At 55.6% G+C, this 24,225-nt stretch overlaps 7 protein-coding genes across 7 annotated transcripts; 5 read left to right on the top strand and 2 right to left on the bottom strand.

Annotated features, from left to right (window-relative positions):
- The first annotated feature begins 568 nt into the window (after positions 1-568).
- Positions 569-3,696, top strand: B0H18DRAFT_136478 (uncharacterized protein). The gene is made up of 6 exons (XM_048036802.1): positions 569-784; positions 837-1,122; positions 1,179-1,570; positions 1,621-2,770; positions 2,843-3,411; positions 3,462-3,696. The coding sequence occupies exons 1-6, from the start codon at positions 626-628 to the stop codon at positions 3,546-3,548; spliced, it is 2,643 nt and encodes an 880-aa protein (XP_047886547.1). The 5' UTR covers positions 569-625; the 3' UTR covers positions 3,549-3,696.
- On the bottom strand, positions 3,637-6,034 carry B0H18DRAFT_136482 (uncharacterized protein). Its single transcript, XM_048036803.1, has 3 exons — positions 5,957-6,034; positions 5,584-5,879; positions 3,637-4,992 (listed from the first exon to the last, which is right to left on the bottom strand). Exons 2-3 carry the CDS (start codon positions 5,732-5,734, stop codon positions 3,845-3,847), a joined length of 1,299 nt encoding a protein of 432 aa, XP_047886548.1. The 5' UTR covers positions 5,735-5,879; positions 5,957-6,034; the 3' UTR covers positions 3,637-3,844.
- A 128-nt stretch (positions 6,035-6,162) lies between these two features.
- Positions 6,163-15,261, top strand: B0H18DRAFT_1045741 (nonmuscle myosin heavy chain b). The gene is made up of 18 exons (XM_048030762.1): positions 6,163-6,436; positions 6,490-6,633; positions 7,339-7,523; positions 7,578-8,065; positions 8,118-8,221; positions 8,271-9,803; positions 9,854-10,473; positions 10,526-11,213; positions 11,278-12,717; positions 12,769-12,919; positions 12,967-13,041; positions 13,095-13,202; positions 13,255-13,515; positions 13,578-13,601; positions 13,657-14,201; positions 14,259-14,564; positions 14,627-14,706; positions 14,768-15,261. Exons 1-18 carry the CDS (start codon positions 6,260-6,262, stop codon positions 14,859-14,861), a joined length of 7,023 nt encoding a protein of 2,340 aa, XP_047886549.1. The 5' UTR covers positions 6,163-6,259; the 3' UTR covers positions 14,862-15,261.
- A 680-nt stretch (positions 15,262-15,941) lies between these two features.
- B0H18DRAFT_1216055 (uncharacterized protein) lies at positions 15,942-18,560 on the top strand (the record flags this gene model as incomplete). Its single annotated transcript, XM_048036658.1, has 5 exons — positions 15,942-16,045; positions 16,103-16,733; positions 17,224-17,625; positions 17,713-17,825; positions 17,884-18,560. The coding sequence occupies 5 exons, from the start codon at positions 15,942-15,944 to the stop codon at positions 18,413-18,415; spliced, it is 1,782 nt and encodes a 593-aa protein (XP_047886550.1). The 3' UTR covers positions 18,416-18,560.
- Positions 18,561-18,628: 68 nt separating this feature from the next.
- B0H18DRAFT_136684 (uncharacterized protein) lies at positions 18,629-21,121 on the top strand. The gene is made up of 3 exons (XM_048036804.1): positions 18,629-19,678; positions 19,729-20,046; positions 20,094-21,121. Exons 1-3 carry the CDS (start codon positions 18,703-18,705, stop codon positions 20,840-20,842), a joined length of 2,043 nt encoding a protein of 680 aa, XP_047886551.1. The 5' UTR covers positions 18,629-18,702; the 3' UTR covers positions 20,843-21,121.
- An 871-nt stretch (positions 21,122-21,992) lies between these two features.
- B0H18DRAFT_1045784 (uncharacterized protein) lies at positions 21,993-23,200 on the top strand (the record flags this gene model as incomplete). Its single annotated transcript, XM_048030763.1, has 3 exons — positions 21,993-22,339; positions 22,408-22,587; positions 22,636-23,200. Coding segments are annotated over exons 1-3 (437 nt in total), but the record flags the coding sequence as incomplete, so codon positions are not given.
- B0H18DRAFT_915792 (POZ domain-containing protein) lies at positions 23,144-24,154 on the bottom strand. The gene is made up of 7 exons (XM_048041592.1): positions 24,106-24,154; positions 23,908-24,043; positions 23,803-23,848; positions 23,625-23,744; positions 23,546-23,571; positions 23,381-23,487; positions 23,144-23,336 (listed from the first exon to the last, which is right to left on the bottom strand). The coding sequence occupies exons 1-6, from the start codon at positions 24,109-24,111 to the stop codon at positions 23,483-23,485; spliced, it is 339 nt and encodes a 112-aa protein (XP_047886553.1). The 5' UTR covers positions 24,112-24,154; the 3' UTR covers positions 23,144-23,336; positions 23,381-23,482.
- Positions 24,155-24,225: the final 71 nt, after the last annotated feature.

The raw sequence follows: 24,225 nt of genomic DNA on the forward strand, positions 1-24,225 counted from the left end.
AATGATTCACGGTGCGAGTTTACATGCTAGCGGGCTGCTGCAGGCATGGGAAGAACTGTAACACTCACCGTCCTAGTGTAACTGACGGTTTTATCTCGAATCTTCCCTGCTGTAATAGTCAGAAGGAATGCGAGCAGTGCTGGCCTGAGGGAGTCACAAAGCGCTGAGCCCACAGGAGTATCTGTCATTGTCAAGGTCCTTCGGTGATTTGAAGCAGTACATACAATTTACTTGGCAGTGCGGCTTGGGCAGTCTTTTCGTTTCTCAAAAGATTGGGGTTTTCTCGCGCAGTGGTGTGTATGTACTAGTAGTGTAAGGTTATTAATTGAGTCTGAACTCTTGGTTGCGTGTGCCAGCCTCGCCCATTGCTGCCGCACCCATTCAAATCGGCGTCGCTCGCTATATCTAAGTTCAGGGGTGAGGCTCCTCAGATGGTATAGAAGGAGCTATGGGTGTATCTCGAAAAAGCTCTATGAACTTCATCCGATGAGCAGAAATCGCCAGTCGGTGAAGTACTTAAGCGCCCGGAGTCAGTGGCGAAACCTTGAAAAGGTTATTAGACTCGCCAGGGCTCGCCTCTTTCCTCCCTCGACCCCAGCTACTTACACCTCTTCTGCCTATCATCATGTACGCGGTTGGCCGCGCTTCTAGAGCTGTGATTAGATCCAGTGGGGCGCAGCGGGCAGTCCTCGTCGCAGGGCGACGTCAAGGTGCAGTACAGGCCGTGAAGCGCAAAGCACCCACCCTATCCAAGGCCATACACACTGGTGCTCAAACGGACAGGGTATGTGGCAGGGTAAGAGTGTTGTAGGATACGCATGCTGACAGTTCAATAGGATACTATCACACGCCTTCTCTACTCCATTGGTACCAAGCGCGAAGTCGAGCGATACTTGAGGATTTTCTCTTCTTCGTCGGATACCTCGAACCCCGCGAAATTCGCGGTCATCAAAATTGGTGGTGCAGTACTCGACCAGATTGACGAACTCGCCCTCAGCTTGAGCTTCCTCTACCGAGTGGGGCTGTACCCGGTAGTTCTGCATGGTGCGGGTCCCCAGCTCAACAGTATCATTGAGGCGGAAGGAGTAGTGCCGGACTACATCGACGGGATTCGGGTCACAGGTGCGTCTGCAGCTATGAGCCTTACGTCTCGCGACTCAAAGCATGGCTGCGTCCAGATGCTAAGACACTACAGATTGCACGGCGTGTCTTCCTGGAGGAGAACCTCAAGCTGGTTGGCGCGCTCGAGAAACTAGGTACTCGCGCACGTCCTATCACTTCCGGTGTGTTTTCGGCGGACTACCTCGACAAGGAGAAGTACGGCTTGGTGGGCAAAATCACCAAAGTCGACAAGCGTCCACTGGAGGCGGCCATTCGGGCTGGTGCACTTCCTATCCTGACAAGCTTGGCCGAGTCCGACGCGGGTCAAATTCTGAATGTCAACGCCGACATTGCTGCTGGTGAGCTCTCAAAGGAGCTCGAGCCCTTGAAGATCGTCTTCTTGAACGAGAAGGGTGGTTTGTTCCACGGCGTAACAGGAGAGAAGCTGGACGTGATCAACCTAGACGAGGTGCGTCGGTTGTCTATTATCCGAAGCGTTTCTGACTCCATCACGCATAGGAATATGACGAGCTCATGAGACAGCCATGGGTCAAATACGGCACGAAGCTCAAGCTCCGCGAGTTCAAGGAGTTGCTGGACCACCTGCCGCGCACGTCATCCGTGGCAGTCATCCGATCAGATATGCTGCAGAGGGAGCTTTTCACCGACAGCGGTGCCGGGACGCTCATCCGCCGTGGCTACAAACTGTTTAGGCACGGCTCCATCGAGTCTGTCGGCGCAGACCGTCTCCGTCAAGTTGTCCACGACCGTGACCCAGATATCCTCTCTGGCGACGACAGCGTCGCGGGTGTCCTGAACCGAATCAAGGAGACGCCATACACGATCTATGGTGACGAGCCGCTAGACGTCGTCGCGATCGTGTCGCACCCGTCCGGTGAGGTACCAGTGCTCACGAAGCTGCTCGCGTCTCGCAATGGCGTCATGAACGGCATCGTCGACAACGTCTTCAATGCGATCAAGAAGGACCACCGCAAGCTCTTCTGGACGGCCCGCGCCGACGACGAGAACCGCGCATGGCACTTCGAACGGGCGGATGGGAGTTTCACGCGCGCCGGAAAGAGTCTGTTCTGGTATGGCGTGCAGGACGTGAAGGAGATTGAGAGGATCGTGAAGGGATACGAGGAGAAGGGCAGGATCGGCCGTTCATACCTACCTGTTGGCCCTTCTGCTCCCCCGCACAGAGGTGTGCCTGGTGGCGCCCGGTCCTATTCCACCTTCGCTAGGAAGCCTGTTCCTGGCTCGTCGAGGGGGTACGCTACTGCTGCTGCCTCTGCCTCGACAGAGCCAAAGCGTCTGGCACTAATCGGCGCGCGGGGCTTTACTGGGCAAACACTGACCACCCTTCTGTCCTCTCATCCCCACCTCAACTTGACCCATGTCTCGTCCCGGCAACTCGCCGGATACTCTCTCGACGGCTACACGAAGGCACAGATCAAGTACTCCGACCTCTCTGCGGAGGACGTCGAACGGATGGAGAAGGACGGCGAAGTGGACGCGTGGGTCACGGCGCTCCCGAACGGCGTGTGCAAGCCCTTCGTGGACGCGATTGATCGCGGTTCGAAGGAGCGGAAAAGCGGGGAGCCCAGCGTGGTCGTGGATCTGAGCGCGGACTACCGGTTCGAGGATGGGTGGACGTACGGGCTTCCGGGTGAGAAGTCTCAGTCAACCTTGTAAGACATCGCTAGAATAATAATCTTCTTTCTCTGTCCTGTCTTGTCAGAGCTGTACGGGCGTGAGGCCATCCGCGGCTCGAAGCGTATCTCCAACCCTGGATGCTACGCAACGTCATCTCAGCTGCTTGTCGCGCCGCTGCTGAAGTACCTGAAGTACGATGCGTGGCCCACCGTCTTTGGTGTTTCGGGGTACAGCGGTGCCGGCACGGTCGCAGGCCCGCTTGCAGCGGACGGTCGGCCGACCACTGCACCGAAGGTCAGTCCGGAGAGCCTCGCGGGCGGCATCAAGCCGTACTCGCTCACAGACCACATCCACGAGCGCGAGGCGGGGCGCCACCTGTCGCGCCTGCTCGCATCCGGGACGAGCCCAATGAAGGTTGCGTTCGTCCCGAACGTCGCGCCGTGGTTCAGCGGCATCATGTCTGTGCTTTCGATGCCGCTGAAGGAAACGGTCACCGCGAAGGAGGTAAAGGAGCTGTACGAGGAGAAGTACAGTGGTGAGAAGCTGGTCACCATCAAAAGGGACGTGCCTGTCCTCCAGGATATCGAAAACAAGCATGGCTGGTCTGTCGGTGGGTTCCAGGTCCATAGCCAGGGTGATAGGGCTGTCGTTGTGGTGAGTACCGCGTATCATTTGCCCGTCTCACACGCTGACGGTGTTCGTAGGGCGGCCTGGATAACTTGCTCAAGGGGGCAGCGACGCAGTGTCTCCAGGTAAGTTGGGTTGTTGATCGCCGACAATCGCAGTGCTAACGGTCATGTAGAACCTCAACCTTGCTCTTGGATACGATGAATACGCAGGCATCCCCGTCTAAATACATCCCTAGACGTTGGATAGACTTAGAAAAGCTGCTCGGGGATGACTCTCCAAGAGATGAGTAGGAGCGCATGTGCGATTGAGCATAAGTACAAGACATACTATCAAATTATCCTATGCCCGGTCAATAACCAATATAGTGATCACTTATCTACAGTACAGCAGTTCAAGACATATGAGTGTGCTCCCAAGTAATAAGTGTGAATCCCATGAATGCATGCGAGTTTTGACTTCATAGCTGATCATACGGCTTCATCGCCTCTTCCAATGCGTCCGCATCGAAAGACTCGAACTCCGTGAAGCTCGAGTCCGCATCCCTCGCCTCGTCCATATCCTCATCCTCCGCAGAGTCCTTGGGACGCGGCGGTGTGTCATCGGGTGTGATGGGCGCCGCATCCCTAGGCAGGCTAGCTCGCGCGGTCATGACCATGGGGGCCTTTGTCACGGACCGCTGTATGGGAGGATGCTTGGACTGCACCGAGGGTGTCTTGAACCCCCTCTGCCGCGTGGGCAAGGTCGGCGAAGGCTGGTACTGCGAAGAGACCCCGCGCCTCATCGACGTCATCCCAAGAGGCGCCGCGAACCGCTGCATGGACTGGTTGGAGGGCTGAGCTGGCCGGGGCGGCCCTGGACGCGCAACGAAAGAAGGGGTGACTGTCGGTGGGGCTGCAGAGCTCTTGCGGTGCGTGGGCGGAGGGTCGTCTGCGGGAGGGGTGATGGGTGAGTGGCGGCGGTGCGAGGTGGATGGCTCTGCAGGAAGCGGCGTAGACGCGACGATCGCTAGGCCAGGAGGAGTGGCTTGAGACTGCCCAGCATCCTGCGTGCGGCGTGAATTCACAGGCTTGGTCGATGTGGTCGCGACCTGCGACGAGCTATTGCCACACTTGTTCGCGTAGAGGAACGAATCTGAGTCGATGTCCATCGCATCCGCACTGTCATCTCTCGTCCGAGATGCTGACTGCGCAGGGCGCGTGTTCCCGTCAAGTCTGCTGCCACGTGCGACCGTACCGTTCTGAGCAGGTAGAACGGTAGTCCGTCGTTTTCCTGTGCTCTTTCCAGAGTGGTGTGTCTTTTGCGGATGACCATCCGTTTGGCGTTTGGAGGCTGCACTCCGTCGTTCCGCTCTAGACAGCGCTTCGGTGGAAGCATTCGCCGCGAGGTCATTCAGTTCTTCAGTGGCTTGATCTAAAACAGGTGTCGACACGTTCTTTGGGCTCCCGGGTGGCGATCCACCATTGAGGCTCGGTGGGATCTTTCGTCGGTCACGGCGCGCACTCGAACGGGTCGCTCGCAAGCGCGGACGGGTGGGTGGTTTGAAGCCTGGGCATGGGTCGTAAAGTTCTAACTCCGAGTCTTGTATTGATTGCCGCGCACGTCTTCCTGCAATATAGGGTGAGTGAATTGCGAGACGGTCAAGTCAATGATACAAGGGTAAAATAAAATGCATTTCCGCAGATTTTCCAGGAGCTGATAAGGTTCGGGCAGACGCCTAACATCACCTAGGGTGCTGGAGTTCGACGAGACAGTAAGTACACGAGATGGGCCGGCAGGCCGGGGACATCTACACAGGAATTTAGGATAGATCGCGCCGCAAATCTCTGCGGGCAGGCATCCACTCGTACACTCGAGCAGGGTAGTCGAACGGCATTCGAGATCCGCAGTGTACGGTGTGCACCATTGATGGTCAAGGCGCACGCATTCCAGCGTTGTCCTGGACCACGCAGGGGGCGTATGTGGAGCGGAGTTTTGGCTAGCAAAATGGCCGACAGCTGGCGAATTCGCGCACCCGCCATGGCGCACCACCGTTGGCAACAACTTGGCGTCGATATGATCGCACTCACGATGAGCATCGTCCAAAGCCCGGCTCTACATAATCTCCAGCGCAGGCCGGCCTCATGTTTCTACATTGGCATGACATGCACTCCTCGGTGCGATGGGCTGAGTGCACGGGACAAAGAGATATGACTGCACCTGCCACTGCTTCCTCCTCCATCAAGGCCTTCACAACCTGTGGTTGACTCTGTTGCCACCCGACGTGATCACAGATGAATGGTTTGCCCACAGTGTTGAAGGAATAGACACGGCGAGAGATTGGGTCAATCTCCATTGCGTCGTCGTCCATAGCGGGAAGGTCGTTACAGTGTCGCGAAAAGCAGATCAAAAGGAGTAATAGAAATATGGAGTCCGCGAGCAGGAAAAGACCAACATGCGGGAACGACGGTCCCGCAGATGTTGTGTCGCGTCGAGAGTCGAGACAAAGATCGCTGCTGTGGCGTATCCTCAGTCGCGACGCGTCGAGGCGACGGTCACATGACCTCACATCGCATTTGATGATGGTACTTACATAGGTCATTTCACTTGTTGAGCAATGAGCGCGAAGTACGCGGTCTGATTCTGTATGCACGTAGAATGTCTGGTAGAGAGCGCAGAGCGACGAGGATGAGATCTCAGATCGCCACCAGTGGCCAGTGCCACACACGCGAGGAAGATGCACGTGATGAATGTCAGTGACTACCGGATTTGGATAACCAGGACGCGTCGCTCGTCGACGTTCGAGACGCGGTTGAACAGGGTTGAACTATTCCAGACCATCCCGGGCTTGCTGCTCGACTTCACGACCTCGCCGTGCACTAGCTCGCACGGCACTATGCCTGTTCCACGGCTCTCTCAGAGCGCAGAGGCTGCGCGAGCGGCTGCGCAACAAGCCGAATTCAACGAGAAGAAATGGGTGTGGGTCCCCGATGACAAGGACGGCTATCTTGCGGGATGGGTAGTGAAGGAGGAGGAGGACATGGGCGAGGTCGTAATTGCCTCTGGAGGAGAGGTGCGCGTACTAGTGTTGTTCTTAAGCAGCGATGTCTTGACGTTAGACCGAAGATACGAAGACTGCCATTATATGCCCTCTCGAAGATGAACCCGCCCAAGTTCGACCGCGTCGACGATATTGCGGACCTCACATTCCTCAACGAAGCGAGTGTGGTACATAATCTCCGCCTAAGGTATGGCTCTGGCGCAATTTATGTGAGTGTCTCTGTCACCTGCGTTCGAAGAGTGGTTGGGGCACTCGGTGAGGCTATTGAAGCACCCGCCGTTCTTGTTGAGGAGGGTGTGCTCCCCCGACATGGATGCGGACGGGTGACGAGGATTGGATGAAAGTGTCTGCACGCGGCGAAGCCTTGCCAGATTCACCGGTGGTGCCTCTCGTTCCTATGTTCTGGCTACGAAGGGCCCCTTTGTGGGGAGGCCTGATTCGCAACTGATAGACTTTGCGCGATTGTTCACATGACTCTACTGACCGGTTATACTATGTTCGTTGTCCTAGGGCGATTGGTGTATCCTGCGCGCGTTGAGTAGGATCATCTATCATTGCAGTCCCGGTTCATTGTTGTGAAATACTTTCCACGGGTTGATGATGCAAGCAAGCCGCTACGATTCGTCTGTGCCTATATGCTGCATGGATGGGGCATCCGCGCGGATCACAGCAGAGGTCTGTGAACCACGCACAAGGGCGGAATATATTGGTCAATGTGTGTGGCGCCCACGCTGAGTCTCATATTTGACCAAACGAGGCGCGTCACCCACTCGGAGTCGCACCGGAGACACCCTCTCTTCTGCAGTCCTTGCGGACTTCGGACTATCTGAATGAAAATTACCTGGCAATTCACATCGTTGGGTCCTCTGGTGAAGCGTCTGAGTGTACAAGGAAATGCTGACCTATGTGTATAGACATACTCTGGCTTATTCTTAGTGGCCATCAATCCCTACCAGCACCTTCCGCTCTACTCGGATGCTATCGTTCACCAATACCGCGGGAAGCGGCGAGACGAGAACCCGCCACACATCTTCGCCATTGCTGAGCGGGCATGGATCAACATGGGCGAAGAACGCGAGAATCAGAGTATCCTCATCACGTATGTAGCGTCATACCGAATATTCGGGCAGATGGTCACGTAACTTGCTTGTAGCGGCGAATCAGGCGCAGGTAAGACGGAGAGTACGAAGAAGGTCATCCAATACCTTGCTGCGATCGCGACCGACGCACATCCCCCGCCATCCCACTCACAGTCTCCGTCCCTCACACATTCCAACTCGTTCAACTCCATCATGCCGTCTTCCGGCCTGCCCCGTAGTAGCTCCTTCAAGAAGCACGGCAAGGGCCTCTCGTCGTCCGGATCGGGATTCACTTCGAAGGACCGCCTCGGCCTACTCGAGCGCCAGATTCTGCAAGCCAATCCCATTCTGGAGGCGTTTGGTAACGCACAGACGCAGAGAAATAACAACTCCAGTCGATTCGGCAAGTTCATCCGGATCAGCTTCTCACCAGATGGCAGCATTGCTGGTGCGAACATCGACTGGTACTTGCTCGAGAAGAGCAGAGTGGTAGTACGGAGTGAGGCAGAGCGGAGTTTCCACGTGTTCTACCAGCTGATGGAGGGCGGTGGTAGCCTGAAAGGTTCGCTCGCACGATACCTACTTGTACTGCGAATCTTACTTCTGGCTTCTAGATACGTTACTTCTGGATGGTGGCGTTGAGGACTACGAGTATCTCAACAAGAGCAGGCGAGAAGTCGACGGGATCGACGACAAGGAGGAGTGGGCGCTGCTTAAGGTACGAACAACCTGTCGGCACTGGACTGTGCTGACAGATTTTCCTCCAGAATGCGCTGGAAACCGTCGGTTTCACTGCTGCTGAGCAGCTGGATCTTTTCCGAATCGTCGCTGCTGTTCTCCACATCGGCAATATCACGCTCACCGAGACACGTTCGAACGACGCAGTCATGCCTGACCCATCGCAAGCGGAGCGTGTCTGCCATCTACTCGGGATCCCAGTTGCCGAATTCACGAGGGCCTTGCTCCGTCCCCGCGTCCTAGCAGGGCGTGAGTGGGTCACGCAAGCTCGGACGCAACAACAAGCACTGGACGAGCTCTCGGCCCTGTGCAAGACGCTTTACGAGAAATCGTTCGGCATGCTCGTTGACCGCATCAACCGTGCGCTTGACCGGCCGTCGTCTAAGTCGACGTTCATCGGCGTGCTCGATATCGCGGGTTTCGAGATCTTCGACGTGAACGGCTACGAGCAGCTGCTGATCAATTACACGAACGAGAAGCTGCAGCAGTTCTTCAACTACCACATGTTTACGCTCGAGCAAGAGGAGTACGCGCGTGAAGGCATCGAGTGGGACTACGTCAACTTCGGGCTCGACCTCCAGCCGACGATCGACCTGATCGAGACGAGCGGTACTGCCATCGGTATCTTGAGTCTCCTGGACGAGGAGTGTATCATGCCCAAGGCCACAGATCTGACGTTCACGAACAAGTTGCATGCGCTCTGGGCGAGTGAGCCGTTGCCTGGCGATGAGCCACATCCGGGAAGCTCGAAGTACGAGCCTGCGCGTTTCGAACAGGGCTTCATCGTCAATCACTACGCCGGCCGAGTGGAGTACAGGACAGATGGCTGGCTGGAGAAGAACAAGGACCCGCTCAACGACAACCTCACACGCGTACTTGCAGCGTCTTCGGAGCGCTACGTTGCGTCGCTCTTTGCCGAGTACAGCGAGGCGCCGTCCATCGTAGGCGCATTGACCATGGGCAAGAAGCGGGTCACGAAGAAGGGTGCCTTCAGGACTGTCGGCCAGAGACACAAAGAGCAACTTGCTGGCCTGATGGCTCAGTTGCAGGCCACGCAACCGCACTTCGTTCGTTGTATCGTCCCGAACACGCACAAGAAGCCTGGGCGAGTCGACGTGCCTCTCGTCCTCGACCAACTACGGTGTAATGGTGTCCTCGAAGGTATCCGCATCGCGCGTCTCGGGTATCCCAATCGTCTCCCTTTCGTCGAGTTCCGGCAACGCTACGAGGTGCTCACTCCTGGAGTAATTCCGCGTGGTTATATGGACGGTCGCAAGGCGTGCCTGCGTATGGTCGATGCGCTGGAGCTCGACAAAACCAACTTCCGTATCGGAACTTCGAAGATCTTCTTCAAAGCGGGAGTACTTGCCGAGCTCGAGGAGCGTCGCGATGCACTGTTGTTCGATATCTTCTCGAGGCTGCAAGCAGTAGCACGGAAGTGGACCGCTAGGCGGCAGATGAAGAAGATACTGAATCGCGCCGTTGCTGTCCGAACCATTCAGCGGAATGCTCGGGTCTACGGGGAACTGCGCGACTGGCCGTGGTGGCAGCTTTACACCAAAGTCAGTTTTCTCACTCGTTTGCTGAAGACGGTGTCTGACTTATTGCACAGGTCAGACCTCTTCTGGCTGCGACTCGTAATGACGATGAGTTGCGGAAGAAGGAGGCCGAGCTGGCTCTTGCTAAAGAGCGTGCTGAGCGCGACCAGCGCGAGAAGGAGGCCCTGGAGAGCCTCAAGATGCGCCTAGAGGCTGACAAGCGAAAGGTCGAGGATGACCTTGAAGCGGAGCGTGCTCTTGCGTTGGACAAAGATGCATTGTTGGATCGTAGCAAGAAACGAGAAGCCGAGCTCGAAGAGGAGGTGGCTGCGCTCCAAGCAGATCTTGACATCCTGGACTCCCAACTCGATCGAGCCCTGAAGCTCCAGAAGGAGAGTGAAGAGAAGCACGAAACACTCCGGCAAGCTTTCGACCAAGCAGCGGAGCACCTCGTTCGTCTAGAGAGCGAGCAACAAGACTGGGAGAGCCGAGAGGTTGAACTCAACGAGCAATTGGATTTCGCTCAGGAAGAGATTGACGCTATCAAAGCTGAGCGTGAAAATCTGGAAAAGCTCAGTGACGAGCTGAAGAACCTTGTTGCGCAAAGAGAAGAGGACTTGGCTCGCACGAAGGAGAGAATGGAGTCGACTCTGTCTGACTTGGGAACTAAACTGACTACGGAGTCGAGGAACAAGTGCGTTCAGATTCCCTCAGCTCACTGAGCCTTACCTCACGAAGGTTCTCAGGGATGCTCTTCGCGAGAAAGCCGACAGCCTCGAGGAAGAATCCAGACATGCCAAGCAACAGCTTTCGGAGCTGGCTCGGACTGCAACCGATTACTCTGCCATGATCAAAGCCAAGGAGGAAGAGGCAGACCGTCTCGCAGCTGAACTGGACAAGTCAAAGGTGGAGCGCGGGCGATTGATGAAACAGATCAGTGAACTGCAAGGCAAGGCGGATGCGCTGACCGCAGAACTCCTAGCACAGCGTAGTGATCGGGAACGCGACGCTGCTGTTCAAGCGAAACTCCAAGAGGAACTTGACGAACTACGGAGCGTGCTGGCAGCGAAGACTAGCGAGGAAACACGCCGCTCTGAAGTGGAGAAGAGCAAGGAACAGGAACTCGCTAACTTGCGCGCACAGACTAGCCAGCTGTCTCAAGACCTCGATGACGCGCGCAGATCCGCGGTGGAGGGGCAGACCAGACTTAAGGTCGACCTGGACACCCTGACTCGGGAACACGCTTCGCTCGAGAAAAGTCATAGATCGTTGTCCGAGCGGGAGCAGTCAGCTCGGAGTGAACTCAAGGTGGCTGAGACATCCCTCGGAGAGGCTGTCAAAGCTAGGCGTACACTCGAGTCCGACTTGCAAGCTATCCGGACCCGCCAAATTGACACAGACGGCCAGTTGGCTGAAGTGCTCAAGGAGAAGGAGGTACGTTACAATTTGCCTACTGTGTGCTGTGGTTCGGGGTTGACGGTGACGAACAACATGGTAGCACCTCGAGCGCCAGCTCACCACAATGCAAAGCAAGTTCGAGGATTCTGAGGACGTCGTACTCCAGCTCGAGCGGGAGAAGGGTGCTCATGATCGACAGATGGAGACCGTCAAGAAACAACTCAATGGCGAGTCGGCGAAACGCAGCCAGCTCGAAAAGTCAGCCTCTTCTCAGAAGCAAGAGATAGCGCGGCTGAAGGACATGAATATCAAACTCGATCGCGAGCTCAACAAGGCGCTGTCTGATCTGAAGGCCCGCGAGTGGGAAGTCAAGCAGCTAGAAGCACGCCAAGACAAGACCATTGTCGAGCATGTTCATGTCCTCGAAGAGGCGAAACGTGTCACCGATCGACAGTTGCAGGAAGCTCAGCAGGAGTTGCAGGCCAGGGAGGCTTATATTCGATCGCTCGAGAAAGCAAGAAGTAAGTTCATGATCGAAGCGGAGGATCTTGTTCGAGACAGGGAAAGCGAACAATTGCAACTTCGTGCCAAGGACAAGAAGATCAAGGCAGAAGAGGACAAGGCTATCCAGGCTCTCGCTGCGCTAGAGAAGGAGCGGCGCGCGAGGGAGGCAGCAGAACTCCACGTCAAGCGGTTACAGAACGATCTCGAGCTCTCGCAGAGTCAGGTCTCGGACGCCGCGCAGCAGCTGGCAAGCGTACAGAAGGCGAAAGACAATCTCGAGCTCGAGCTTACGAGACTTGCTGATGAAGGTGATACCCCCAACTCTACCGCGAAGCTGCAGCGCCAGTACGAGGCGCGCATTGCTCAGCTTGAAGACCAGCTGCAGGACTCGGAGATGTCAAAGACCACAGCGGCTAGGATCAAGGAACAGGTTGACCGTCAACATGCTGAAATACGTCGGCTGATCATGAGTAGTGGTCCGAAGGACGACTCGTTCCGATCCCGCTTGCTCAGAGAACTCGAGCTGGCAGACGAAGAGATGGAGCGAGAGATGTCCGTCCGACGCCATGCCACTGGGTCTGACGTCCGCTCACTCGCTAATTTGACGCCTTCCAAACGTTCTCTCGCCCAGACAAACGGCGTGCCCCGGTCTCGCAAAGACTCACATCCCGATGCGATCCGCGTGCAGGAGAATAGACAAGCTCAAGTCAACGCTCTCAAGCAGCAAGTCCAGATACTCGAAATTCAGATGGCTGCTTCTACACGAGTGAGGCAGTACCTTGAGCAATCGCTGCGGGAGATGACCGCTGAGTTCGAGAACTCGGATGGCTCGAAGCAGTCGCTGGAGCAATATCGCGCACGCCTTGCGAAAGAGAACGCTCGACTCGCCGAGTTGCTTGAGGACGAGGCTGAGGCAAGGCGGGCTGCCGAAGCTGCTCAGTTGAACGGTGTACAAGCAATGTGGGACAAATTCCAAGCTACTATCCAGAACGAAAGGGACAGCTACTCCCGTTTAGAGGAGTCGCGGAAAGCTTTGGTGCGCGAGACATCGCTGACAACTGTACTCTGTTTGACCGCACTCCAACAGGTCGTCCAACAACGTGCCGCTGCCGTCGAGCTTGAGGATCAGCGTCGACAAGTTCAAGAACTGCTGACGGCAAAGAAACAGATGCAGACTGAGATTGCAGACCTCAAAGATCGCTTGGAAGTGGAGATCGTCGCGAAGAACGGGGAGACCAGTGAGTGAGAATGTGCCGTTGGGAGGCACTTACTGACCGCTCCTTAGATGCCAGGCGGGAGCTGCAGTCACGTCTCCAAGAGCTGGAGATCACGTCTTCCACTTCCTCCACTGTCCACTCAGGTAAGCGTGTATTGGTTTGGATCTAGTCGTAGACTTGCTCATGTGCATGGCAGAGTTGCAAGAGGCCGTCGAGACTTACAAAGTCAAAGTCGAATCTTACATCAAGAAGCTCGAAGAAGCGGAGATTTCCAAGGCGAAGATTGCTCGTGCAGAATCGCACTGTACGTTTTGCGAGCTGCGCTGATTCATCCGATAGCTGATATCTGACTATAGCGCGTCGCGCATTGGCTGATGCGGAGAAGGCTCATGCAGATGCAATTGCTGAGAGGAACGCTGCTGAAGAGAGGCTCAAGACTGCAGGAGAGCGTATCAGGGAACTTGAGTCAAGGCTGGACGAAGAAGGCAGGGAATCCTCAGATCTGGAATTACTGCGGCAACGCCTCGCTGAGGAGATGGAGGATGAACGCAAGCATCATCAAGAAGAGCTTTCGGAGCGAGACTTCACGGCAGATCAGACGCGTAAGAAGTATCAGGGTGAGTGGTCTCGTCCACTCGCAATTGAACCAGTCCCACTAATTCATCTAATTTATCTACAGCGGAGCTTGCGCAGCTGAGCGAGGGTACGTCTGCCTTCCCCTAGACCTTGTCAATTTGCTGAATTTTTGCGGCACCCAGAACTGCAATCGCAACGCGACACCATGAGCAGGCTGCGCGAGGAGAGCAGGAAGATCCGGTCACACTACGACGAACTTCAATTGCGTCATGACGAAGAAGTATACAACGGTGGATCCTGGAAGAAGGACAAAGAACGTCTGGAGACCAAGATTCAGGATCTCACCAAGGCATACGATTCTTCGACCGCTGCGCAAGCAGAACAACAGTCGCAAATTGTCTCGCTGCACTCACAGGTCCGCGAGCTTCGCAGTGTGCTCAACGACGCAGAGGCGGACCGTGCCCTCCTCCAGAAGGCGCGGCGTGCGTTACAGGCGGAGCTAGAAGCGATCAAATTCGACTCCGTGGACACGACGAAGATGTCCTCCGAGACCGAACTACAGAAGCTCCGGCTGGAGAAGCAAGACTTGGAACGCTCGCTTGAGGAGCAGAACGATAGAGTGGCGATGGCTTTTGAGAGGATGAAGAAGGCTGAGGGCTACGCTACGGAATGCCAGGTCGAGCTGGGCAAGACACGCGTGGAGAACTCGGAGCTCGACAAGCTCAACGTAAGTATCGGTACAGCTATCTGTTTGTTCCTACTAACGAACTGGTGCGCTGCACAGGCGAATCTGGAGAAGCAGATCAAGGAGCTCAATCTCCGAATCGTCGACCTCGAGACGAAGTCGCTCAACGTACCAAGGCCATCGTCGACGTCGTCGCGCCGGCTCGAGAGCCGTATCGAGGAGCTGACGAATCAGCTCAACCAGACTTCCAAGGACAGCTCACGCCTCCACCGCTCTGCGGACAAGACCGCGCGCGACGCGCGCTTCCAGCTCGCGGAGGCGGAGCGACAGCGGCAACGCCTTGAAGAGGAAGTGAGGTCGTATGAGGGCAAGATTACGAGCATGAGGCAAGCAATGGACGAATTGGTGAGCGAGAGCTTTCTGACTTTCGTGTCGAAGTTGTGGTGTGCTAATGACTTACCGAGCAGCAAACCTCCGAGAACAGCCTGCAGCTGGCGAAGCGCCGCGCAGAACGCGAGAATGGAGACCTGCGTCAGCAATCACTGAAGTGAGACTGACTAATTGTGTTACTTTCTATGCATGCTGACCATTCATGCTCGAACTCGCAGCCTTGAGAGAGAAGTCGAACGGCTCAGGAGTCGTCTCGAGCGTCCCGCATCATCGGTGATGATGAGCTCACCGGTGAGCTCGCCCCGGAAATGAACACACGGACCTTACTGTATAGGCCATTTCTTATTTTCTGTTCTGTTCTGTGTGCGGATGAACATGTATGTCTTGCTATTGCTCGCTCCATTATTTTTTCAACCCTCCGATCCTGGTCCTGTATTATCATGGTGCTACCTCATGTTGTGATACCTCCCTCGCTGCCCACCGCCCACTGCCGTTTGCGTTACCCTCCTACCACTGTATCCCTCTGATTCCCCAACTACTTACTCAAGGGCTTACGACCGCTCCATGTCACGCATTACGCATATTATTATCGGCTTTGGCAATGAAACCACGTTCTCGTCCGGAGGGCAACGCATTGTTCAAATGTTCGGCCAAAACGTTGAAGACCATGAGGGTAACATTGACTCACGATTAACTTATTACAATCTTCGGCGCGATCACTGACATGATCAATGCGTTATATGTTTTATGATTATTCAGGTGTACTATGTGAGTAAGTAAGTGAGTAAGTAAGTAAGTAAGTAAGTAAGTAAGTAATAAGTAAGTCAATCAACGCGTTTTGTGAGTTGCCTATTACTGTAGCGGAGTGTATGCTGCCAACCGCCAGACCCAGCGTGACACTCGGACGGTCCCGACACTAGCAACTGGCCCCCGTTATGCGTGACAGATGTGTGATTAGCAACCAGCTTTAGTGTAGCAACCGTGACATCGCTGTGGCCAGTTATACACGTGATCCTGTAGCCACATTCAGCTAGTTCGGTTCAGGCTATGTTGACAAAATTCAAACGAGCTACTACTTGACTGCAACACAGAACGACGTAGAGATATGCCATCTACAAAACAACCTGCTCTGTCTAAAGAACTCATTGCTCGCATTAACCATCTTGCTTTGCTCCTTCGCCATCTCCCGACTTCACTGCCATCAAACCCGCCCGAATCATCGTACCACTTTGCCCTCGATCCAGACTTTGTGAAAGAAGAGGGCACTTATGCCGCCTTTTCACGAGCCCTTGAGCATGCATTCCAGACCCATAAACCTAGCCATGGTGGACAGATCCTGTTCACGGAGCAAGGTCGCCGATGCGAAGACTTGGTACAGCTCTCAAGACATCCATGCGCGATATGAGCGACCCCGACCGCGCAATGGTCAAGACTGCATGGCTCGAACGGTTGATAACTGGGGCGAAGGCTTCTGGAGCAAGGGTCCCTAGGAAAAGGTAAGTGTATATAACCCACGACACAGTCTTCGCCTCACTGTTTGATGTCTCTGTCAGGGGACCAATCATGTCGAGTTCCGACTCAGATGAGTCTGAGGCTGAAGGAGCTCAGGCTCGACTTCCCAGCTTCTTCCGGAAGCACCAACCAGTGCGCCGGCGGGAGCCTACAATCAACCTTGTCAGCAGTGAATCAGAGGACGAGAGTAGAGAGACGTCAGCCAATCGCAGGCCTACCTCCGACAAGCACCAACCTGTTCCGCACGCAGTACAAAAGCGTAAGCGAAGTGCTGATGCAGGATCCGGCAACGAGGCCACAAGCACGGCCCCACCGCAGCCTAACAAACAGGCTCGGCTCGGCATGTTTGGTTGGAAGCCAATGACGAGGGAGGAAGCTCACGAGAAATGGCGGACAGAAGCTGCCGCAACCAAGGAACGGAGCATGAAGCTCGCTCAGCAGGAGGAGGAGCAGCGCGAGCAGAAGGCTGCCCACAGACGTGAGATTGACCGTGTGCGTCAGCAACGGCATCGAGCGAAGAAGGCAGCTTTGAAGAAGACTCAACCCGGGCTAGCTAGTGCCAAGGAACGCATCAGGGTTAGAGCTAGCCCGAAGCGGGGTGAGCTGACGAACCTTGCGGAGATATCGCGGCCACATGGCTCGGTATGGAAGAAGAAGCGGAATGGGAAGAAGGTGGGTCATTCAGCAGCGACACGAAAGGACCAATTGGTTTCATCCCTTCCTATGGGCTCACATTGATCGCATTGCACCCCAGGTTCACTGGTCGGCGACGTTCATTGCACGGACGTTACAACGCGAGCATCCTGCATTGTTCTCGCGCTTGACGAAGGGGACTGTGCAACGCTGGCTATCAAAGCATGGGAACGATGGTCCACACGCACCCTTGAAAGTGTCAACAATCGCCGTGTCTTGTCCGCATCGGGTCGTGCTGGGGTCCTTACAAAATATCCCGTTATCGTCGACGAAGCAAAGGCGCGACTGCTTGCCCTGCGCGCATCAGGCATTCCAGTAAATCGCATACTCGGACGATCAATCCTACTCGCCTTGATCAAACGACATCAGCCGGAGCTGCTGGAAACATTCAAATGCTCTGAGCGTTTTGTTGGCGACTTCTTCAGCAGTATCTTGGGCTGGTCGGTGCGGAAAGGAACGCGTGCCGCAGCTTCACATCCCCGACAACGCGGACGAGCTATGCGAACGTACCTTCTTCCGGATCATACATGCTGTTGTCATGTACGACATCCCGCCATCGCTCATCATTGGCATGGACCAGACGGGAGTCATGGTCTTGCCAAACAACAATACGACCTACGAGGAGACGGGCGTACGACAGGTCAATGTTGTGGCGAAGGACGAGAAGCGAGCATACACACTTTGTGTCGCTACGAGTGCCGATGGTGATATCCTTCCCTTCCAGCAAGTGTGGAGCGGGCAGACTGTAAAGTCGCTCCCTGACGTGGATGCGGACGGAATGGATAAAGCGCAGATGCGCGGATTCGATTTCTCTTCGGCTGCAAGTGCCAAGAAAACAAGTCACTTCAGCACTTTGAAGACGATGAAGGAGGTGTGTTACTCACGGATCGACATCCCTTCTACTATCTCTAACAGACGTGCTAGTGGTGATTAATATCCTGAACCGTACATCACGCAGAAGATACTCGACCTGAACCTTCCTGCAGACCAGCGGGCAATCCTCATCATTGATTGCTACCCTGTCCACACGAGTGAAGAGTTCCGTGTCTACATCTGGACCGAGTTCCGAACGTCTTCCTCATCTTCATTCCAGCGAACTGCACGGGCATCTTTCAACCGGCTGACATAGGCCTAATCGAGTCATCAAACATCGATTGCGTCAGGCCGCTCTCGAGTTCCTCGTCAACAGCCATTCGCAGCAGATAGATCAGGGACTCACACCTGAACAGGTCAAGATCACTACCTCCATCAAAACACTCCGAAACGCCAGTGTTGCACCGCTAGTCGACGTCTTCGACTTCCTCGACTCTGCAGGCGGAAGGACCGTCATCCGCCGGGCTTGGGAGAAATGCGCTGTCAAGGAGTGGAATCTGTCAGCCGAATGCATCACCAGCCGACGAGCGAAGGCGGCATGGCGCGAATACTTACGAAAGGACGAGACACTCCGGAACGAGATTGAGGGGAAGATTGGTGAGCTAGGGGATTTGATTGCTGAGGAACCAGACGAAGAAGGCGAGACCAGCACCGAGGAGGCGTATGACGACACGGATGTTTCCTTGCGAGCCGTTGTTCAGCAAGCACTTGGGGTTGATGTACCCGAGGCAGATCAGCAGGCGAGCCGTTCTGCACTGGCGCGTTTGCAGCGGAAGTTCGAGCTGTAGACCAGACTTTGCAGAGCAGTGGTGATCAGGAGGATGTTTGGGCTTTTGACGACGCAGGAGAGCTTTGGGGAGAAGCAGGCGCGGTCGCCGCTGTGCAGGATCGATCGTGACACCCCTAATGTAACTAGCTCTTAGCAACCGATGTACCGTGACGCGTGACATTTCTACGTGTAGATAGCGACTCAGAAGGGCTCCGTGACGCGTGACGGTTGGCAGCATACACTCCGCTACAGTATTCCTCTTTCTCTAGTACTCCCACCACGACGCTGCCGTCGTCGACGACGGCGATGGGGGACAGGTGTCCAAGACTCGAGCTCACTATACCGACAGAAAGCACGTCTTTCAAACGTTCATTTGACGAGCTCGGACTCGACTTGGGCAGTCCCAACGGCGAGCGAGGCAACGGCGGCGAGGGCAGCGGCAGCGGTGGCGAGCGCAATAAACGGGCACGCAGCGAGAGCAATGCTCGCTCACCATCGTTGATACCGTCTTCATCGAACACCCTGGCGAGTGGTTCATCTTCATCCAATGCAGCCTCTTCACCGCGCGGAGCAAGCCATGAGGGCAGCGCGTCGTCCGTCGACCTCATGTCGGACGAGCCTGAAACCCTCGCCGAACCTATGGACGGCGTCGAGCCCTTGCCCCCCATTCGTGGCCTCATGCCGCGTACGTCGCCCCCCACGGAGCAGAACGACCACTTCAGGCTGTCCATGGAACGCTTCAATGCTTTTGACAGTAACATCTCCGTCCTGCGACACTCAGACTCGCCCATGCCAGGCCCTAGTCTCCCTCGCTCAGCCCGTACATCGCTAGGTTCATCGATGGAGACGTCGCCCGTTTTGGAGGTACCACCCACGCCGAATCTCAACGTCATATCTCGCTCGAGGCCACCCAGTCCTGTCTCGCCTGGTACCGTGATGTCTCGCCTGAGCTCTGTACCACCTGCTCTACCGCCTGTGCCAACCGTGTCCGGATGGCTCGCCGATTTTAATGGCCAGCTGAGGCCGCTTCCGCATGACCGTGTCGATAATCTGCGGAACCAATGGGACAGCAGACCTGCTCAATCCTCCACTCGCTCACAGCCGTTCAGTGGGTGCTCACTCTACCACGCCTATGGTTCGTCTCTGACCCCCACAGTAGCCGAGCGCCGAAGAGAACATCCTATAGGCCCAGAAGAAGCCCTGCGAAGACTGCGAGAAATACAGCAGTCTCTCGAGGAGTACCTCCAGGGGACATCTACTTCACTTGACGCCCCGTCCGCGAGTGAGCTATCACTGGGCACTGCCATCACCCATTCACTGACATCTCAACAGCGAGCCCCTCGTCTCCGGATCTGACTGGATTGCCGCCACACGCTCACTCACGACATTATCACCGTGATCCAGACCACGGCGACGCCGAGGCAGACCCACTTACGGCAGAGTTGTCGCTCATCCGCGAGGCCGTCCGCCGCCTGCAAGCCAGAGCGCGCCAGATCGAAGCTGTGCAGCGCGCCCGAGGCGACGCTGGTACCGGTGCGCCTAGTGCAGTGCGATCTGCCTGGGTCACTCTGACGGGAAGGCCAGAGAACCATCCGCAGTCTGCCGCCGAGGATAGAGAAGCGCCCTCGTCGAGGCGTTCCTCCACTAACGGTACGTCCTCGTGAGATGCGCGTTCTGCACGGCTCATACTTTCTTAGGGTTAGAGGACCTGCTCCCTGTAGATCGCGACGATGCCTTGTTTCCGCTGTCGCTCGTTGCTTCTAACCGGCGTCGTCGGTCCCTTTATGCCACGCGGCCAGGCGCGTCAAACTCACTCATGTCTGAGAACGCCGCAGAGTTCCGGAGCAGGAGGGCTCGCGAACAAATGGAATCGATCTCGGCCGAAGGACTCAGAGCGAGTGTCGGCAGCCACCTCCGCTTCTCGCCCGTTGACTGGAGCTTGCCAGGAGTCGACGACGACGCTCGATCCAACGTTGCAGATGAGCCTCATTTCACCCCTGCAGATTGGTCGCTTCCGAGTTTCCGCGGGTCGACGCGGGCGGACGATCAGGGCAGACCTGATACGCGCAGATCTCAGCCTCAGAGAGCAAGACCAACGCCCATGGAACCCCATCCGTACAATACTCACCAACCCTCAGCCCGTTCACGGACTGAACTGGAACCACCGCGTCTCGGTTCCGTCTCCCCACCTCTGCCGTCCATGAGCGCAAGCGCGGATCAAGGGACATCTCTCGACCACGAGATCGACTTTACTGGTTATTTCTTTGAACCATTCTCGCCCTCAACGCGCGCGCGACCTGCAGATACATCGGCGAGCAGGGGACCTGATCGTTCAACGTTGGACTTGGTAGCGCGGCCCAGTTCTACTTTCGAGTCTTACCGCGAAGCCTTAGACGTGTGGGTACGCGGAGATGGTCCTGACGAGATGCCTACCCTCCTGTGCTGACGGCTGATGATCGTCAGCCGAGACTAACGGAACCACGAGGAACGTGGGGGTCGTGGGCTCATAGACCCGCCCGCGTACCGGACCCCCGTAGACGTCGTCGTGAGCGAGAGGAAGCAGAACGCTTGAGAGCGTCAGATGGTGATCGAAGGTCGACCGTGGACTCATCGTCGACTGCCAATACAGATGACAGCCTTGAGGCAAACAGTCGACGGAGGCTGTCAAGACTCCTCGTCCTTCGAAGCATGCGCGGGGATTCGACGTCCGACGCCGACAACGTTGCACGACCTCGCCGGCCAGAGCGTTGTCTCCAGAAACCCGCAGAGCGGAGCGTGATTACCGGCTGGACAGACTGCATCGAGATCTCAATGCAAGAGCTGACTTACGAGCATCCATGGTTCCGCCTAGAGTTTTTGACTCTCCGCTTCAGCCAACCTCTCGTGCGGTACACCCAACTGCAAATGCTTCGCGCAGGCCGTCGATCACCAGAGAAACATCAGCAAGGACGGCGCCAACCACGCGCTTCAATCTAGACTCATTCCGCGCGGGCCCCTTCCGCGCGTCGATCCAACGGTCATTGGAATTGCAGCACTCTACAGCTGCTACACACCGTCGAGATCCGCGCTCTCCGAGTCGTGACCTTGAGGCGCCTTCGTTACCGCCTCTACACTTCCAACGCTATCCTGTTCCACGCTTGGTAAGTTGTTATGCGCGTTTGCGCTGATGGAGAGCTGACTATCGCAATAAGCCCCCGTTACAGGGCCTATCTCGTCCTGCTCCCAGCGAGTACGAACTCACTCACCCCTCCAGGTACCACACCCCGAATTCCTTCTCAACAGCGGATATCTTGGATGGGCCTTCCAATCCTCATTGGGACTCATTGCTGCATTGCGCTGTATCGCACGACCAGTCACCCACTGACACCCAGAACCATCCCGAGACCACTACAGAGAACGGACCGGTCTGCCCGGTCCATGGCATTGTCCATGGCAGTGTGGATGACATGATTGATACCCCGGAAGATGATAGAGGAAGGGGGGATGATAGAGGAAGGGAAAGGGGTGACGGGTCAGGATCGCGTGCTGGTCCACGTTGGCGCGTGGCGCGTCCCACATCGTCGTTTGACATGTACGCCGACGTCCCGTCGGCGCTCTCCGCCCCGAACACCCGCCCTCCAATGGCCAGTCTATGGGATGAACCCTCCGTGAGTTGACAACAACTCACCCCATATATCGCATATTGAAGCCTTCGCAGACCTTGTTTCGGGGTGGGCGAAGTGAAGGACTACCAGCTCAGTCTCGCGGTGGAGTAGGCAACTCCCAGTCGTCCACAAGCGCAGCAGACGACCGGGATCCACACGTCCGCAGCCGAATGCCATCGCGCTTACGTGGCACGCGCAGGCGTGAATACGACTTCTTCGGTATGGACTCAGAGTATCCTGACCTGCACCGACGCCTGTCCCAATTCGGCCCCAGAACGAGGCCCTCGGGCGATTATGTGGTCTGTGAATCATCTTCTCCCTTGTATCATAGCTGATGGGCTGTCTCTACATGACGTATCGCAATCAGCAGAGGGATCAGAATCTGGACACCTCATACGAAGCACTCTTGGAACTCACTAGCCTGCTGGGTGAGGGGAGGCCGCGCGGTTTGTCGGAACAGGTTATAGCTTCTCTTCCTGGCGCCACGTACCGGGAATGGGCAACGCCTGGCGAGACGGAAGAGCGTTGCCCCATTTGTCTTGACGATGTATGGTCGAATCCCATTCTGCTTCTACGATGCTAACTGTAATGCTAGTACACCGCTGAAGACGCTGTGTTAAAGGTCCCCGCCTGTTCCCATTGGTTCCACAGAGGTTGCTTGGAGGTATGTGAATATTTAGCTAACATAAATTCTGCTGATGTGAGTGTCGTAGCAATGGCTGAAGACTGCCCGTACATGTCCAGTATGTCGAGGACGCGTTAGCGGCTCGGAAGCATCACGTAGTGGCCCCCGTCTGTCCGGCTTATCTAACGCTCCTGGACCCACTGCAGGTCCGAGTGGAAGTGTTGGCGGCGCCTTTGCTCGCAGAAGACGCATTAATCCTTTACTACCGAGGGGCGCGCCTCCAGAAGACAGACGCGACGAGAATGGACATGATAGTGATAGTGACATGCCACCATATCCTCCGCCTCCGTGGCGGCTAGGCTGACTGCCGAGCCCTGGTTGGCTCGTGGTATCCTTTTTTTCTTGTACTACTTGCACACTCCTATGTACACTGACCGCCTTTCTATTGTTTCTTGGCTCATCGATATGTTGTATGTACTTGGTATATGTCCACTGTAGCACTGCACTGCCCGTTAATTTATCACTTTCCAGTACAGGTTGTAGCCGACCTAGAGCCTAGCTCCTTCGCACGTATTCATAATACAGGTAAGTATGGGTGATCCAGAGTTGCTCAACTTGGCGTCGAGGTCTTCATTGGCCAGGTTGGCCGCGGTACCGCGCGGTTACCAGCACTGACAGTATTGGCATTGCGAAACAATGAGAGCACTACACATACATACGACTGTACAACCAAGTGTCACTCAAATTGTGTGGTCTCGTCTAATGTTCAACTACCTGCCAGACTGATCTGTGGTCATCGCACTGCAGTGCGATTGAGTCATGCTAGTGCAAATGTGGTCCAGGGTCAATTATAGCAACTACAGGTACTCATAGTACCCACCTTCGTAGTAATCTGCAGCCATCAGCCTAGAGACATGAGTAAGGCTGTGGATCTGAGCAACGTGGTTTGGTTGACTCACAAGTCGAGAGCAATCTCAGGCTGCAGGCGTTCCTGGAAGTCGGGGATCTCCTTCGGCGGAGAGTCCTGGTAGAGGGTCTTGTACGACAAGTATTCACACAGCTTCTCGACAATAATGCCACTGTCATATAAATTCTGTCTGATCAACGTCGATGTATCACTATTGAACGGTTCCCTACCGCTCTTCGATCATACAAGTGTTTGTGGCGGCCTCAGCGAAGTTACCTTCCGGTCGGAGTGAGATGTTCAGCAGCGCAGATACTTCCGTAAAACGGCGTACTCACTTTCTTCACTCAACATATTCTTCAATGTACCGCTATTCATAGCGACTTTCCGAGGAATCAGGAAGGTATAACCGTCTGTACTGACTAGCTTAACCCAGTCCTTGTCCGACGCCGATGCCGCAGCGGTGCCTTGGGCCTACAAGAAGATTGTGATCCTTGGCGTCTCGCACAAAATACCATAGTGAAGTGATCTCCTACCGCCATGATGTTGTGAGTAAATCTGGTGAGAATACGGAGAAGACTGAACGGAGCGTTTGAACAAAGGCGTTCTGCGCGCTTCCTAGTGATGAACACCATCAGCGTCTATGCGATACTCGT

Source organism: Fomitopsis serialis (genome assembly GCF_022376445.1).
Source record: "Fomitopsis serialis strain Sig1Antser10 chromosome Unknown B0H18scaffold_161, whole genome shotgun sequence".
NCBI classification, from domain to species: Eukaryota; Fungi; Basidiomycota; class Agaricomycetes; order Polyporales; family Fomitopsidaceae; genus Fomitopsis; species Fomitopsis serialis.

Bases quoted from the DNA above. Each gene is read 5' to 3' on its own strand.
- B0H18DRAFT_136478 (XM_048036802.1), top strand. From the start codon at position 626: ATGTACGCGGTTGGCCGCGCTTCTAGAGCTGTGATTAGATCCAGTGGG. The intron at 1,123-1,178 runs GTGCGTCTGCAG...GGCTGCGTCCAG, and splicing joins CGACGGGATTCGGGTCACAG to ATGCTAAGACACTACAGATT. The intron at 2,771-2,842 runs GTGAGAAGTCTC...CTGTCTTGTCAG, and splicing joins GTGGACGTACGGGCTTCCGG to AGCTGTACGGGCGTGAGGCC.
- B0H18DRAFT_136482 (XM_048036803.1), bottom strand. From the start codon at position 5,734: ATGGACGACGACGCAATGGAGATTGACCCAATCTCTCGCCGTGTCTAT. The intron at 4,993-5,583 runs GTGCAGTCATAT...CCTATATTGCAG, and splicing joins GGAGGAGGAAGCAGTGGCAG to GAAGACGTGCGCGGCAATCA.
- B0H18DRAFT_1045741 (XM_048030762.1), top strand. From the start codon at position 6,260: ATGCCTGTTCCACGGCTCTCTCAGAGCGCAGAGGCTGCGCGAGCGGCT. The intron at 12,718-12,768 runs GTGCGCGAGACA...GCACTCCAACAG, and splicing joins AGGAGTCGCGGAAAGCTTTG to GTCGTCCAACAACGTGCCGC. The intron at 13,042-13,094 runs GTAAGCGTGTAT...TGTGCATGGCAG, and splicing joins TTCCTCCACTGTCCACTCAG to AGTTGCAAGAGGCCGTCGAG.
- B0H18DRAFT_136684 (XM_048036804.1), top strand. From the start codon at position 18,703: ATGGGGGACAGGTGTCCAAGACTCGAGCTCACTATACCGACAGAAAGC. The intron at 19,679-19,728 runs GTGAGCTATCAC...ACATCTCAACAG, and splicing joins ACTTGACGCCCCGTCCGCGA to CGAGCCCCTCGTCTCCGGAT. The intron at 20,047-20,093 runs GTACGTCCTCGT...ATACTTTCTTAG, and splicing joins GAGGCGTTCCTCCACTAACG to GGTTAGAGGACCTGCTCCCT.
- B0H18DRAFT_915792 (XM_048041592.1), bottom strand. The intron at 23,849-23,907 runs GTGAGTACGCCG...TCCGACCGGAAG, and splicing joins GAATATGTTGAGTGAAGAAA to GTAACTTCGCTGAGGCCGCC. The intron at 23,572-23,624 runs GTGAGTCAACCA...TCATGTCTCTAG, and splicing joins CCTGAGATTGCTCTCGACTT to GCTGATGGCTGCAGATTACT.